Here is a 14,429-nt window from a genome sequence, read left to right on the forward strand (position 1 = left end):
TTGAGGACAGAAAGGTGCAGAAAAGAACTGTTGGAAGGGCTCAAGATGTGAGTAATTTAAGGTATCTTGAAAGATTGGTGAATCTCTGACTTTGTTTCCTGGAGAGGAGAATTTGATAAAGGTTTTCAAAACCATGATAGATCTGGAGAGAGCAGATAAGGAAAAGCTTCAAGAATTGAGGATGAGAAAACAGATTTCTCGTAACTGGGCAAAGAAGCAATGATGACTTGAGGAAAGCCTTCTCAGACAGAGGGGCAATTCTGAGAGGAAAGGGAATGGCATGAGGTGACCTCCTTCAGGCAACCAGCACCGACTGGGTGTGCTAAATGGCCTTCCTCTGCACTATAACCATTCTCTGATTCTACAATTGCAAAGTATTTTTGTCCAAAGAAATTATTATCTTTTGCTGTCCAGTCACATCAAATGTTACAAATAGTTTTGTAGCTTGTCATTCATTTAACATCATTGCTTGCATTTTTAAGACGTTTTGGTTTGCATTTCACATTTTGCATGTGGCATGTATTCCTGTTGCTTTTATAACATTTTTTTCTAATTGTTTTGATGTGCTCTCTTGCTTGGTATGCATGCAGTAATTCGTACCTGCTAGCAATAGGCAGAAGTAACAGTGCCAGAGATCTCCCAACCAGCTCTTCCTCAGCCATCAGCTTGGATCCTACTAATACCAAGCCTAGGCCACCATCTTCAACTCAGTACTCATCTTACAGCATCTACAAAAGGTATAACGTTGAGCTATTTGAAAAGAACATCTCCTTAGTTTGGCTACAGTGCTTTTCTCCTGTGCGCTTCATGTTCACTCTTGGTGCATGTGCGTGTGTGTCCGAATGTTACTGCACTTTCATTGTTATTTCGTCATATTATATATTCATTTTCTATATAATATAAAATATAGGCACATTAGTTTGTGGTTGGATAACTTCATTGTTTCTGTATAAGCTTTAATGTTTAAGTCCTGTCTTCAGAAGAAAAGCCTGGAAATAAGTTTTGCCCCCACATGAAAACTGCAAAGCATGGTTAGTGTATCAGACGTAGATCCTTCTGCTTTATTGGAGGGATTGTTGTCCAATGGTGACTTGATTTTTTTTCCCCTGCTCTTCTAACACTGAATTTTCTGAGGATTAATTTTACATTTGTGTTTTTTGGTCTGTTGTATCTGTTATAAAATTTTGTTTGTGGATAGCCATGATTTGTGTATTGGGGTGGTGGGGGTGCGGTTTGATGTTTGCAATTTGTGGGAAAGAGGGAATTTGTTAAACTGACTTGACCTTTTGTACAAGAAGCTGATGTGAGTCAGCTATAACGTTGCCAATAATTTGTTTGGCTTGTTCTGCGTTTCCATTGCAATTTTGCATCTTAGTCATCACAGTGGTAAGTATGCTGACAGAACTGTGTCTTTATCACCTAGGCCCAGGTTATAATTCTAGCACAGCTACTGAATTGTACTCTTGTCAATTATTTTCAAAAGAAAATTGGGTTAATGCTTGAAAGGAGTAAAAAGGTCTGGTTGTGGGCAAACAATGGGGGACTGGGACCAAGAAAATCACTCAACTGGTACAGGCGTATTCGGATAAATGGCCTCATTCTGTGCCACATCATTCTTTGATTCTGTGAAAGTCGCTAAGGGCATTTTAGTATGCATGTAGTAGCTTCTGTCCATGTGCTGTACATGTTTGATGGAGTTAGCACTGGGCTGGCTTTTAGTATTCCTAGAACATTGAATTCCTGGGAAAGGTGCTTGAAGGAAATCTAGTCAAGATTTTGTCGTAAGTATCCCAAACAAACCTAATTTCTCCATCCATTTAAATTATTGCACAGGATGTAGCGCTCCCTGTCACAAGATAATCAAAGCTCCCAGCCAGATGCTTCTCTTACCACCATATCCTGATGTACAGTGTGCCCAGGAACAGGCAAATCTGCCCCAGTGATTCTTCATATGCAGATGTTCCTTGCTACATGTTCAAAGTTTCATTGCTGCCTGCTTTTTATCACTATTTGCTGCAGGAGCAAACAGAAAAATTTGAACTGTTCTGGAGTGTAAACTTCAAATCTGTTGACAATTATTTAAATTAATATGTTTTGGTCATCTGCCAACTGCCTGAACCTTCCAAACATTGAATTGTTGGCACTCCTCTGTCCAATTTTCATGTTTGAGTGACCTTTTAAAAACTTTGTCAGATCCTTCCCAAGTATTTTCTGACCTTTTCATAAACCACATGGTTGAAATAGTTATGTTCTGTCCTTTTTTTTTAAAAAAAGTTTTGCATGAAACTTATTTGCCCAAATCCATTTTGATTCTTCTTCTTACAACCACTTCATGGTATGTTTGTCAAATTTCAGTTTCCTTTCCTCCTGAAATCTTTTTCTTTTGTTAAATGAACAATTTGAAGAAGAATTAGTAGCTACCTGACAACTTTGCTGTTTGAGATATTGGGGTTGGAAAGGTTGTAGGGCTTGCTTTTCCAGTGTCATGCAAATCAGTCAGGCAGCCACATCAAGAATATGTTCCAAGGATAACTTATTACCCATAAACCTACCATTGAAAACAAAGCCTCCTATTGAAAAATCAAATAGGATACGCTGGTACATTTCCATATGTGGTTTTGTTGAATGTGTTTGACTCTGAAACTTTTCCATAACTACCTCTCCCAGTCCTTATTTCTCACGGACTAACCATTGTTTACACTTGAGGTCAAATTGTTTCCCTTGTGTTATGGAAAGTTGAACTTTCAGTAACTGCTCATAGTCTAAAACCTGGATACAGTGAAATTTCTTGCCAAACTTGGAAAACTGAAATCTTCAACAGAATCTACTTGCTGTGTTTAAGTTGCTCTTCTGAAACATGTATGGGCTTGGACAAGTTTTTAATTAAAATTCTCTTGAATCCTGTCTCCATTTTGAAATGTTCCTGAAGAATAATAAATTACTCCCACTGGGACAGACTGAAACACAATAGTGCAAGCTTTTACATAAAACTTCAGATAGGCATGGTTCTTGGCTCAATTTGTTGTACAGAATTTAATATTCCATACAGCTTGAAATGTGTTTCTATGCCCCATCTGATTAAGTTAACGTGCTTTTAGAATCTTTCAAACATTGTTGATGAGTACAACTGTGCATGAATGTGTATGCACGAGAGCAGCAACATTCTTTAAACCACCCTACCTAACAGGAAGGTGAGAAAACTTTGGAATTGCATGTTGTTTGATTTCAGTTTTTTAACATTACAAGTGATGTTCCACTTAGTTTTGGCTAGGGTGATCCCTTTTATGTCTATATATTTTTAAAAAGTTAAAACATGGAGTAAGGTGAAAATTCTACATACCAATCATTCTGTTTATTGGCACATTTAATTGTCAGGAAGAATTTCACTGTTACTTGAAAATAGTTCCCTTGGTTACAATCTATGTTTGACGTTATGACATGTAGCATACCTTTTGATGAACCTTTGTCCTCATTTTGCTTTTTCCCTTCAGTAGTTCTTTTGGTAGAAGGAAAGAGGATTTGATCAGTCCTATTCAAAGTGCCATTTCAACCAACACCATTGCAACCATTACCTCATCAAGCAGCCTGCAGCCTGTTCCCAGGAGCACTGCATCCACGCCATCTGGCAGGTAAAGCAAATTAACTGCAGAGATTTAACAGGATGGTTTTTAGTTTTATTTTTATTCCCCTTTTATGTTGTATGTTTTCTCTCCTTTGTATGTCTTAAGGATGATGAATTTATACATGCAATTGCAATTTTCACTTGTAAAGAGTCAATATATTGAAATTTTGGCCATTGGCTGGTGTTATTTTTGCACATTGAAATTGTTGACTCAAATATTACATTCTTGTCTCTGGACCCTAATTCAGTCTTCAAGATTTGAAAATTATTTGAAGGACTATGAACACCCTCGAGCAAAGCTCTTGTTTGTGGACCCTAGATTGGCCTTCAGAAGGTGGTGAGGTTGAACCACTGTGGAGTGTAGACACACCCAAAGTGCTGTTAACAAAGAAATTCAGGGATTTTTACCCAATAATAGGAGCAAAGATTATAGTTCCAAGTCAGGATGATGTGCAAGGGAAACTTGCAGGTGCTGGTGTGTTTCCCATTTATTGCTTGGCCTTCTAGATGATGGTGATTGTAGGTTTGGAAGATACTGTTAAATAATCCTTAATTGCCAAAGTGCACCTTGGACCTGGGGCACACTGGGGACTGTGTGACTGTTGAAGATGGTAACTATGGTGTCGAATAAGTCTTGAGTGGAAGTAATGAGGATATAATCTAAGGTAATGTCTAGATTTTAGAGTAGTAGTTTCCTCAAGTATGAAACAGGTGAGAAGGGATTCATGCGCTTTATTGATTATCTGTTGGAATAATTTGCATTCTGATGCTAGTAAATTACACATCCTGGTAACTCTCAGGTGTCTTTGTGACTCAATTGATATGAAATGTTTTGTATTATATGGGTAATTAGATTATTCTTCTCCTTCTACTGTAGCATAACTTCTTGAAATTGAAAGTGAATTGTCACCTGATCAGTGACCGCATTATTCCAGTGCCACTCCAAAGGGCTGTACTAGAAATAACTGTTCCTTTAAATGTGTGCAAACATCAAATATTTCAGTCCAGGCTAGGAAGCTGAGCATATTTAAACATATTCCTAAAAGTATTATTTGTCATGTTACAGTAAAATGTTGGAAAAAGATGAGTGAACCCACCTGAAGTTGAAGATGGGTCACCATTTCAGGTGTAGGTCATTTTTTGGCACAGCTGAGAAGTCTGAAGCTGAAAAAAAGAATCTGTTCTTCTTCCTAGTGTTGCTAGGTCTGTTTTTCCAGCAATTATTTGTATTTTGCAAGTTCCGTGCTCCTTTTTTCATTTTCTCCTCTCACCAGTCCAGAAGGGAAGATGATTTAATATGGCAATAACATACCAATCCTCAGCAGACTGTTAATTTGTTTTCTTTTGTAAGAATTAGACTCCTGGATGGTACCAAGATTCTAGTCAGCTAATACCTGAAAGAATTCACAGCTTGCACTTTAGACTACAGAGACAAAATTGACTTGGAGAAATTAAAACTACTTAGACAAAGGCATTAATTATTCTTTTTAACTCATAAAACCAATCCTTAAGTCATACAAAATTTGTTTTTAAAAAAATAATTTTGGCTGATTTTTAATTTCATGTTTGTGCTTTGCTTATTTCTTGTTTGTGTTGCTGCTTGATATGCCGTAGTACCTCAAATCGGTTCTCGACGGGGGACAATGCAGAAAGAGACAAAGAAAATGTTCCTTCAACGGTTGCTACAACTGGCACTGTCTCTTCAACAACAGAGGTCAGGGAGAGACGCAGGTGTGTAGTCTTCCTGGTAGTGTTGATGCAGCTTTAGGAACGTGGTTCTTAATTTTATTTTAGAACCTTAAAAATCTTAAGAATTTTCAATCCAGCATGAACTTCAAAGTTAATTTCAAGAGTCCACTGTTGTGTCATGGTTCCTAAATGTACATTGTCCAGACTTCCACCACTTTTTTATTCAGTTGAAGTTTTTTTTACTTGTTTCTTGGGGAGTGTTATAGTACATGGTGGGTAGACCACTGAATACAGCTGGTGAAAACAAATGGATTGAATAATGTTAGCTCAATGTAATAATCAAGTATATAACCTGCATCATAGTTGGGGTAACTGTGAAGCCAGTGAAGCTCTGATATTAGATTTTAATTTAATTTTTCAGGAAAAGTAGTATTGAAAGGAAAAGTGCTGCTCGGAGAATACCATAATGCAATAGACTGAACTTGTCTATGGAAATAGAATTTGATTTGGTCTTCGGCTCGATAGCAATGGCCAGTGGCACTGTTTCATAATAACTGAGGCAAGTTAGGTGGTGATATCTGACCACTGTATAAATCAATTTTATTTGGCCACATTTGTGAATTCATGCAGGGACAGAATCCTGAATTACCATTGTAGTTGTTGAAAGGTCAAGGTAATCTTGAGTCCAGGAAATAGGATCTGCTCTGAGCTTTATATGGTCATTTTTGCTGTTTCAGTTTCTTGTTAATTCCATTTTTGACATGCTTCAAAATAAAATCCTAGAAAGTCAAAGCAACCAAGCTAACTATTTCTTTAGCCCCTTTCTCAAATTCAAATTTACAAAGCACTTTACTGTTGTAAGAAAACGTGCCAAACAATTTGTACATGGCCGAGTACCACACATTACACTGGCATAATTGTCTGGTAATTGGTGATAGGAATAACTCATTAGTTTTTCCTTATTTCATTGTTGTTTTGACAAAGCTGTAGGCAACCATTATGATGAAACATTGGAGTTTCTTGATTTTTTTTCAGTTTTTTTCAGAGGAAGGTATATCTGGGAGTGTAGAAGTACCTGAGGAGAATGTGTAAAGGAGATTATTTAATATATATTCAAGGCAATGCAAATGCCAAAGTATAGAGGTATCTGAGGGACAAATGTAAATTTCTCAGAGCAACAGAGGACGTTGTGTAAAGACCTGAATTTGCGATAATATTGATCTGCATTTTCCAACAGTCAGCAAAACCCAATTCCAGGATTGTTAGTCACATTTAGTGTCGATACAATTTAGAAATGGCTGCACTTGGCATGAACTGACTTTATAAGTGATTTTGGTATTTCTGTGAAAGTTTATGTTAAATGTTGACCAGGGCAACAGTAAATGACTCTTAATATATATGAAATAACTTGAGAACTCAGTTAATTCTTCATTCTGGCCTGCAATGCAAATACTTTGGCATTTGTATGTTTGCAACAAAGTGCTTTGGCATTTGTATTTTTAATTTGTTTGTTCAACTTGGAAGATGGACAGACTGGTTAAGTCATTTCCTCAGTTTATGAACCAAGTCAATTTTTTGCCTTAATTTTTGTTTTGGTTCCCCTCTCTGAATCTCATTCACTTGTTCCGATTGTCCTCTTAATTGCTTTTTTTTCCCCCTTTTTTCTTACCCTCTGTTTCCCCTTCCTTTCTCTTTGTTCTCTCTCCATTTTGAAAATCCAGACTACAATTTAATGCTAACCAGTAATTTACAGTTTTACATTTTCACCAAAACTTAATTTTGTCCCATCAGACTGTTGGTTCCTTTCGAGATGCGGTGAGCTGGACATATGCATGCTTTTATGGCTATTAATTTTGGTTTGTGATTTTAAAGAGTTGGACTTTTAGAAAGTAACCAAAAATTTAGAACTACTTCATTATCCAAAAGTTCTGATATGAAGGGAAAACAATTGGCATGCTTCCTTTTCTTTCCTTTAACTTTTCTTGTATGACTGTTGAACATTGCAATACATTTGTGATTTGATTTGATGCTGAGGACCACCATAAGGTTGACACATTCTAAGTTATCACACTTTTTAACAGAATTAGTATTAAATATGTGAATTGAGCACTTGCAGTTTGAAGTGAAATCTGAGTGTATGTTCCATGTTAATTTCTGATCAAACACCTCGAATTGTGGGTTGGTTTTGAAAACCCAGGGTAGAAACATTGTGCCAATAATTAGTGCCGCAATTAGCAAGGTCATAGCTTTTCTGTAGACCTCCATCTTGTCACAGTATTCTCATTTCAAATTGTTTAACATTTCAAAAATCTTAGTCATCTCTGGCTTGAATTTGCTCAATAACTAAGTATTCACAGCTGTCTGGGATAAAGAATTCCAATGATCCTCCGTGTACAGAAATTTTTTTTTCCTACCTTCTATTACTGATTTCTTTTGACCCTTGGATATCCAGCCAAGGTTCCTCCTGACGTTCCTTACAGTTTCCCTTGTTGTAGTTGACGTGTAACACCATATGGTCCCTTGAAGATTTTTGTGTATGCTCTCACCTTTAAAGGGACTGCTTATGTCTGGCCAATTTGTATCCTGTATCATGGCTTCTGGCCAATCTAAAAGTAATGTTTCAGTGACCCCACGTTAATGCTTTATAATTCTAATCTATATGGGCCCATAGTATTCACATTTTATTTAGGACAATCCAGTCATCCCAGGCCACTGAGCCTTTGCAATTTCATCAAGGCTGGTAAAACTCTCTCTGGGGAGAGAGGCCAAGCCTGTGACCAGCTATTTGTAGCTAAGATCTTCGACAATGCAGTAAGACGTCCTCCATCTGGACATTGCAATCCCTTTTATTGTAAAAGATAATATAATGATTTGTTTTCCTGGTTGTTTGCTGTATCGACCCATTCCCTTTGTGATTTGTGTGCAAGGAGACTCCAGTCTTGCTGCAGGCCAACATTTCCCAGTCTTACTGTTTTAATGGAAAGACTGGAACAGCACATAATAAAATTCTTGCAGTTTTTAAAATAATTTCTAACCATTTAATTGTTCAAGGAAGGGTAAAGTTTGTCCAGGACTGTTGTGTGTGTCTCAATGTTGAATCATTGAAACAACGAAGGATGTTGCACATTTCACAAAAACATTTATTGCAGAAAATTAATGAGCATGCCTTAAGTTGAATGCTGGTGTGTCATTTAAGCCATGTCACAGCTTGAGTTACTGATATTGGGTGAAATTGAAGGCAGCATCTGGACAGTAGTGTAGCAACCATAAACTAAATATCTTCACTTTAGCTACAAGTTGTAATTCTGAATACGTGTTTAAGATTGTGTTGTCGGAAAAGTGAACACTGGAACTGAATGGGGAGTTCAAAGCCATTATTTTGAGAGCAACCTGCTCAGGAGATCCACTTTTATGGTAATAATAAAATACATATCTTAATGCTTCAAATTAGGAGGCAGTTGTCATCCTTAATGTGGGTGTGATTTTGGTTATATAGAAATGTGTTAACTTTTCAGATAGGATTTATTGTTTCAGACCTTTTGAATATTGCACTCTGGAGTTGTTAAACTGGTTTCACATGGTTTTAGACTTGATTATTATCCAGCTTGGATCATGAAAAAATAAGATGTATTGTATACTCCCACTCACGTGGTCAATGTTTAAAGGTGCTTTACCGCATTAATGAAATACCGAGCTAGTTTGAAGAAAACTGACAAGGTGTTCTTAGGTGGTTCACATCATGGGTTTTAAGAGCCGTAAGGTGATTAGTGTTCCATGTTTGGAACTTTCAAATTGCTAAAGACAATAATCAAAGGAGTAGAATGAAAGAAGATGAAATAAAGGAAGTAAGATTTGGAATATTGGAGAAAGTTTGATTGTATGTATGTCCATGGAGCTGCTAGGTGATTTTGAGGCAGGATTGGAAGTAAGGTTGTGGAAGAATCTGTAAATGAGAATGATTGTTGGCTTAAACGTTTAAGACATGGACAATGTTTGGAAGTTATCTTGGGGATAACGTTGAGGAGCAGCAATAGGCCATATGGCCCCTTCAAGCTTTCTCTGCCTTTCAGTAAGAGAGGAGCAATAGCATGAGATTGAAATGAGTTTGGAAAAATGTGGAAAATAGGAGCATGCTGGAGAAATAACTATGGTGATGAAGCCATAGATGAGTTGTACAGGCAAGGCTGCAGATCTTGAAGCAGATGATTTTGATTGGCTGCATTGAAATTTAGCTCGAGACTCTACGTATTTCAACCTCTGAACAGCAGGGGAGGAGAACTCAGTGAAGAACTTCAGCTTTTAGTCGGAACCCAGGAAATGACATCAGTTCTGTTTTAACTGTACCTTTTAAATTGGGTAGGAAATGGGGCAACACAAGTTCACAGACTTGAAGGTTTGGGTTAATGTTTGTTGGAAGCTCCAAGCCAACAGACGACATCACTGAAAGGCTGCTTTGAAAGATTTAGAGGGACCACAGTTGAACCTTGTGTCACATGTGAAATCACATGTGGAACCAGATAAAGTTATCCAGGAAATAGTTTACGATCATTTAACCAAAGTATCACAGAAGGCAGATGGTGGAGTGGCACTGAATAAGAATGGTGAATTTTAATCCTTCAGTGAAATTCTACTGTGTGCCAAAACATGGTTGAACAGTGTAGCAAAGAGCACAGGAGAATGAGACTTGGGCTGCGTCTTTGCATGAAATTTAAATATTAATTTTCTGTGCATAATTTCAACCTTTTTTTGGAAGCACAGTGAAATTTACTTTGAGGCTCATCATTTGACGTGCTATATTTTGAAGGATTGTGTAAAATATATATATGGGTATTCAAAATATATAATTAGAAAGAAATCTGCTTTGTCATTGCTTCTTGGTCTTATTTTGTGAAATACTTCCAGCATGTTTCAGGTCCAGTTACCCTCCTTCAGAACAGTTCTGAAAATGGTTACTGAATCCGAAATGTTAACTTTACATCCTCTGTACAGATGTTGCCAGACCTGCTGCATTTTTCCTGCAATTTCTGTTTCTCTTTCTGATTTTCAGCATGTGCAGTTCTTTGGGTTCTTTTTGTGTTCACCACAATTGTTCCAGGATGATGAGATAGGGGAGCTAGGCCTGTATTGTGTAGAATCTTGAAGAATGGATTTGCTCTGAATGAGAGCGATAGACCGAGGAAAGGTGTTACCCTGTTTGTAGCGTCAGAATAAAGGCAAGCTACTTCAGAATAAGAGGATGTGATTTGTTGTTTACTCAGAAGGTTGTGGAATCTTAGGAATTCTCTACACCATAGGGCTGTGGAAGCATAATCAATGAATCGGTTTGATGTAGAGCTTCATATTTAGAAATGCATCAGTGATATAAAGGGGTAATGTGTGGAAAAAGGCATTGATGTGGATGATCTGCCATGATGATTTTGGGTGGCAGAACAAATTTAATGGAATGAATGGCCAATTGCATCTCCTATGTAACTAAATGAAAAGCATTAAAATTGGTGTTTAGAAGAATTGGTCCTGGGAATAAAGGGCTCATCATATTAAGAGCAGTTGAGGACTCGAGGTCTATACTGAATGGAGTTTAGAAGGATAAGTCTGACCTTGTTAAAGAATACTGAGAGGCCTGGATAGAGTGGTTGTGGAGATGATGTTTCCACTGGGAGGAGAGATGAGAACTAGCACTAGAACCTATGGGCTCAGCCTCAGTGAAGGGATGATCCTTTAAAACTGGGATGAGGAAGAATTTCTTCAGTCAGGGGGTGTAAACCTATGGAACTCCTTGCCTCACAAGGCTATGAAGGCCAAATCATTGCATTTAAGACAGAAATAAGTAGGTTCTTGATTAGTAAGGGGGTCAAGTGTTACAGGAGAAGGCAGGAAAATGGGGTTGAGAAACATATCAGCCATGATCAAGTGGCAGAGTGGACTAATTCTCTTCCTGTATCTTATGGTTTTATGGCGTCATTGAGGTCAGATCAAATATGGGTCCCTATCTGATTCCATTCTCTGAAAGAGGCAAATTATCTTGAGGTAAAAGAGATTTTCATAGTCACAGAAGGCAGCATCTCTTAGTCATTTGTAAATGCTCTTGATAAGGTGGCAGTGGGTAACAGTCTTAGACCATTTGTCCATGGGTAGTGAGGGTACTCGCATAGTGCAGTTAGTAGAAATTCTGACATGTTGGTCCAATGATCCTGGGAGGATAGCATTGGTCCAAGGCAAGAACTTGTGTGCAATAAGAAAAGGTTGCCCTTTTCTATTGCAGGTGGGCATTGTGTTGTATTTTTACAGAATGATTGAGTTGGCTTTTATTAGTTCAGAAGTGAAATTTGTCCAGATCTTGAATTTGGAGACAAAGATGCCTTCATAATGTGACAGGTTGTGAATGGAGCTGAGCACTGTCATCATGAGTGAGTATATTGACTTCTGAACTTGTGGTAGAAACCATGTTACTTCTGAATTTGTTGAAGATATGTGGCCCTCGGGCATTGAGGATCTGAGATGATGGGCCCATGTCTCCAGAGTCTGAGCCTCTGGATTACTAGTCCAGTGACGTCACTATGCAACCATTTTTGTTCTGTTATCTCATCCCACAGCCACCATGTTTATTGTTATCTTTAGTTATGGTTTAGTTAGTATATTGCAGAAAATGTACCACAGTTTACTCTGTCAAATTTATCTTCAGTTCAGAAAACAGTTGCAGAATCAACTCAAATTAGGATTTGATTCATTGTGTGTTTAAAGATAATTTCATCTGATATCAAAATATTTTGAGTCTTTTGCTGATAGAACTGTAGCATAGCGCAGAATCAAGCATTCCATTTATTACAGAAAATGTTTAGATCGAAAGTATAATCATTTGAGTCAAAATGCTCTTTTTGTGGAGCTGGTTACTTCTGTTCTATGCAGGCAAAAGGTTAAGGGGCCCCTGTTTTAATTCCATGTCCAAAATTGACTTGGAACATAGATATAGGGTTCTAACATGTACAGCCAGTTTTTGACCGCGTCATCAGCCTTGGTAGTGCATGCCAGATATTGCAAGCTTTTCCATTTAATGCTCTGTCTGTGTGTGTTTATAAATAAATCCTTTTAGATCCTGTGTAATTGTGTGTTTTCTACTTGCACCTTCTGTTGTTGTTGTGCACATACTCATATCTGTAATACAGATGGCTTTCAAGTTAACCCTTTCTTCCAGAATTAACAGTTGACTTGAGTTTAAGGGGTTAAATATGAATCTTGTTTGACTCTGAAGCTTTTAGCTTAGTTGGCATCCAAAACAGGGATATTCACTGTCTGAAAGTGTTTAGGTCAATGTAATGTATTAAATAAATGCACAAGATCAGTGTCTAACCTTTGGAGCTATTGCACATCCCACAATAGTTTAAGCAGATATTCAAGTGTTGTTGTTTGATTTTAAAAATTGTAAGTAGTAGTGAAGTTGAAGGGAATATTTATGATTTGAGAATAAACACAAATGTGAACAATCATTTGAGAATCTGCTGACATGCAAGTTAGTAAGTTAATTAAACATTTCTTCAAGCAAATTACAAGACATGTTGTTTCCTGACTCAACTCACTTTTAATTTTAAAGGTCGTATTTAACTCCTGTTCGAGATGAAGAATCTGAGTCACAAAGAAAAGCCAGGTCAAGACAAGCAAGGCAATCAAGGAGGTCAACACAGGTAAGGTTGAGTCACCCCTTTTTCTTGAACCATCCATCTGAAATGTTCATGTTGCTTTAGCAAGTGGCTGTAAGAGCAGGTCAGAGGCTAGGAATTCTACAGCAAGTAATGTAGCCTCTGTAAAACGTGGCCTCAGCCCAGTGTGAAATGAAGCAGTTTCCACTTGCCTGGAAGGATGTGGCTCCAATAACTCTTGAGGAGCTTGATAACTTGAAGGGCAAGGCATCCTGTTTGTTTGGAATCCCATCTTCCACCTTCGTTTATTTCCTCCACCACTGATGCTGAGTGACAGCAGTGTACCATCTGCAGATTGTACTGTGTCTAGTGATGATCCTGTTGGTAGTAGTTTATCCACATTTTAGCCTGAGAGCTTTGAAACCTTTGTTAACGTTCTTGGCTTTGAGCTGAATGCTCCCAGCCTCCATAGACTGTTCTCATTTTGGTCAATTTCCTCTTCACCCTCTCTAAAGATTTGACATTCTGTCGAAGTGGAGTGGTCAGAAATGACCACATCACTTCAGCTGAGGCCTCAGCAGTATTTTATAAAGGTAATGTTCCTTGGGTTTAGATACTGTTATGGCATGAGGGATGTTTGATGAACTACACTGACTGAATATTGAAAATTACTGTCTTTCAGGGCGTAACACTAACAGACCTACAAGAAGCTGAGAAAACGATTGGGAGGAGTCGCTTAGACCGTCGAACTCGAGAACAGGAAGACAAAGAAAAGGAGGAGAAAGAAAAGCAAGACCGAGAAAAGCAAGAGGACAAGAATCAAGTGGAAATTCATGATGATGATCGACAACGGTTTAGTAAACACACCGAAGAGGTATTTGGTTTTCATACCCACGCAAGTCCTTCATTTTTCTTGTAGATCAGTAGTATGGATAGTTTCCTTCAGCTTTTTATCAGGTCCTCGAGGCACACTATTGTACCAATCTATTTATTCTAACTCAAAAAGTGGTACACTCTTGCAAGTTAAAGACCCCATTGTTAAATGCAGCATCAGTGGCAGAATCTTCTATCTCTGCATGGTTGCGAAGAAATTTGGAAGTGTGTTGCCAAACTGTCAGTTCCAGAAGGAATGCAGAACAATTTTGATGCTAAGCACAAACCCTGAGGAATTAGGCATAAGGACCTAGATTAAAAAAAAATCTGTGGCAAAATGTGGTTATCCAGGAAACACTCAGAATTGTGTGGCAATTCTACAATGCATTTGTGTTGCCTATTTATTAGTCTCCTGTTGACTTAGCAGTTACAAACGGAATGAAGCAAGTCTGAGTAAGGACTTTCACCTTTTGAACATGACATTTTCTGCTCCATATTCTGGAGCATTTTGTATTAAAATCAGTAAATTTAAACATATTTAAGTTCAGTAGACTTGCTGTTATTGCTCAGATCTTTGAGTGTAGGAGTTGGGGTGTTATGTTGAGATTGTT

The 14,429-nt window shown here is 37.8% G+C and overlaps 1 protein-coding gene across 9 annotated transcripts in view; it reads left to right on the forward strand.

The window, feature by feature from the left end:
• Positions 1-14,429, forward strand: part of ppp1r12a (protein phosphatase 1, regulatory subunit 12A) — a 190,001-nt gene that overhangs the window by 138,200 nt on the left and 37,372 nt on the right. For 2 of the 9 annotated variants that reach the window (XM_072552037.1, XM_072552039.1), the window contains 6 exons: positions 591-737; positions 3,492-3,629; positions 5,237-5,353; positions 7,103-7,126; positions 12,900-12,990; positions 13,628-13,819. In XM_072552037.1, coding sequence (XP_072408138.1) covers positions 591-737; positions 3,492-3,629; positions 5,237-5,353; positions 7,103-7,126; positions 12,900-12,990; positions 13,628-13,819 — 709 coding nt within the window. The remainder of the gene's footprint in view (positions 1-590; positions 738-3,491; positions 3,630-5,236; positions 5,354-7,102; positions 7,127-12,899; positions 12,991-13,627; positions 13,820-14,429) is intronic. The other 7 variants (XM_072552031.1, XM_072552033.1, XM_072552035.1 and 4 more) reach the window with 5 other exon arrangements.

This window comes from Chiloscyllium punctatum, chromosome 32 (assembly GCF_047496795.1).
Source record: "Chiloscyllium punctatum isolate Juve2018m chromosome 32, sChiPun1.3, whole genome shotgun sequence".
In the NCBI taxonomy this organism is placed as follows: Eukaryota; Metazoa; Chordata; class Chondrichthyes; order Orectolobiformes; family Hemiscylliidae; genus Chiloscyllium; species Chiloscyllium punctatum.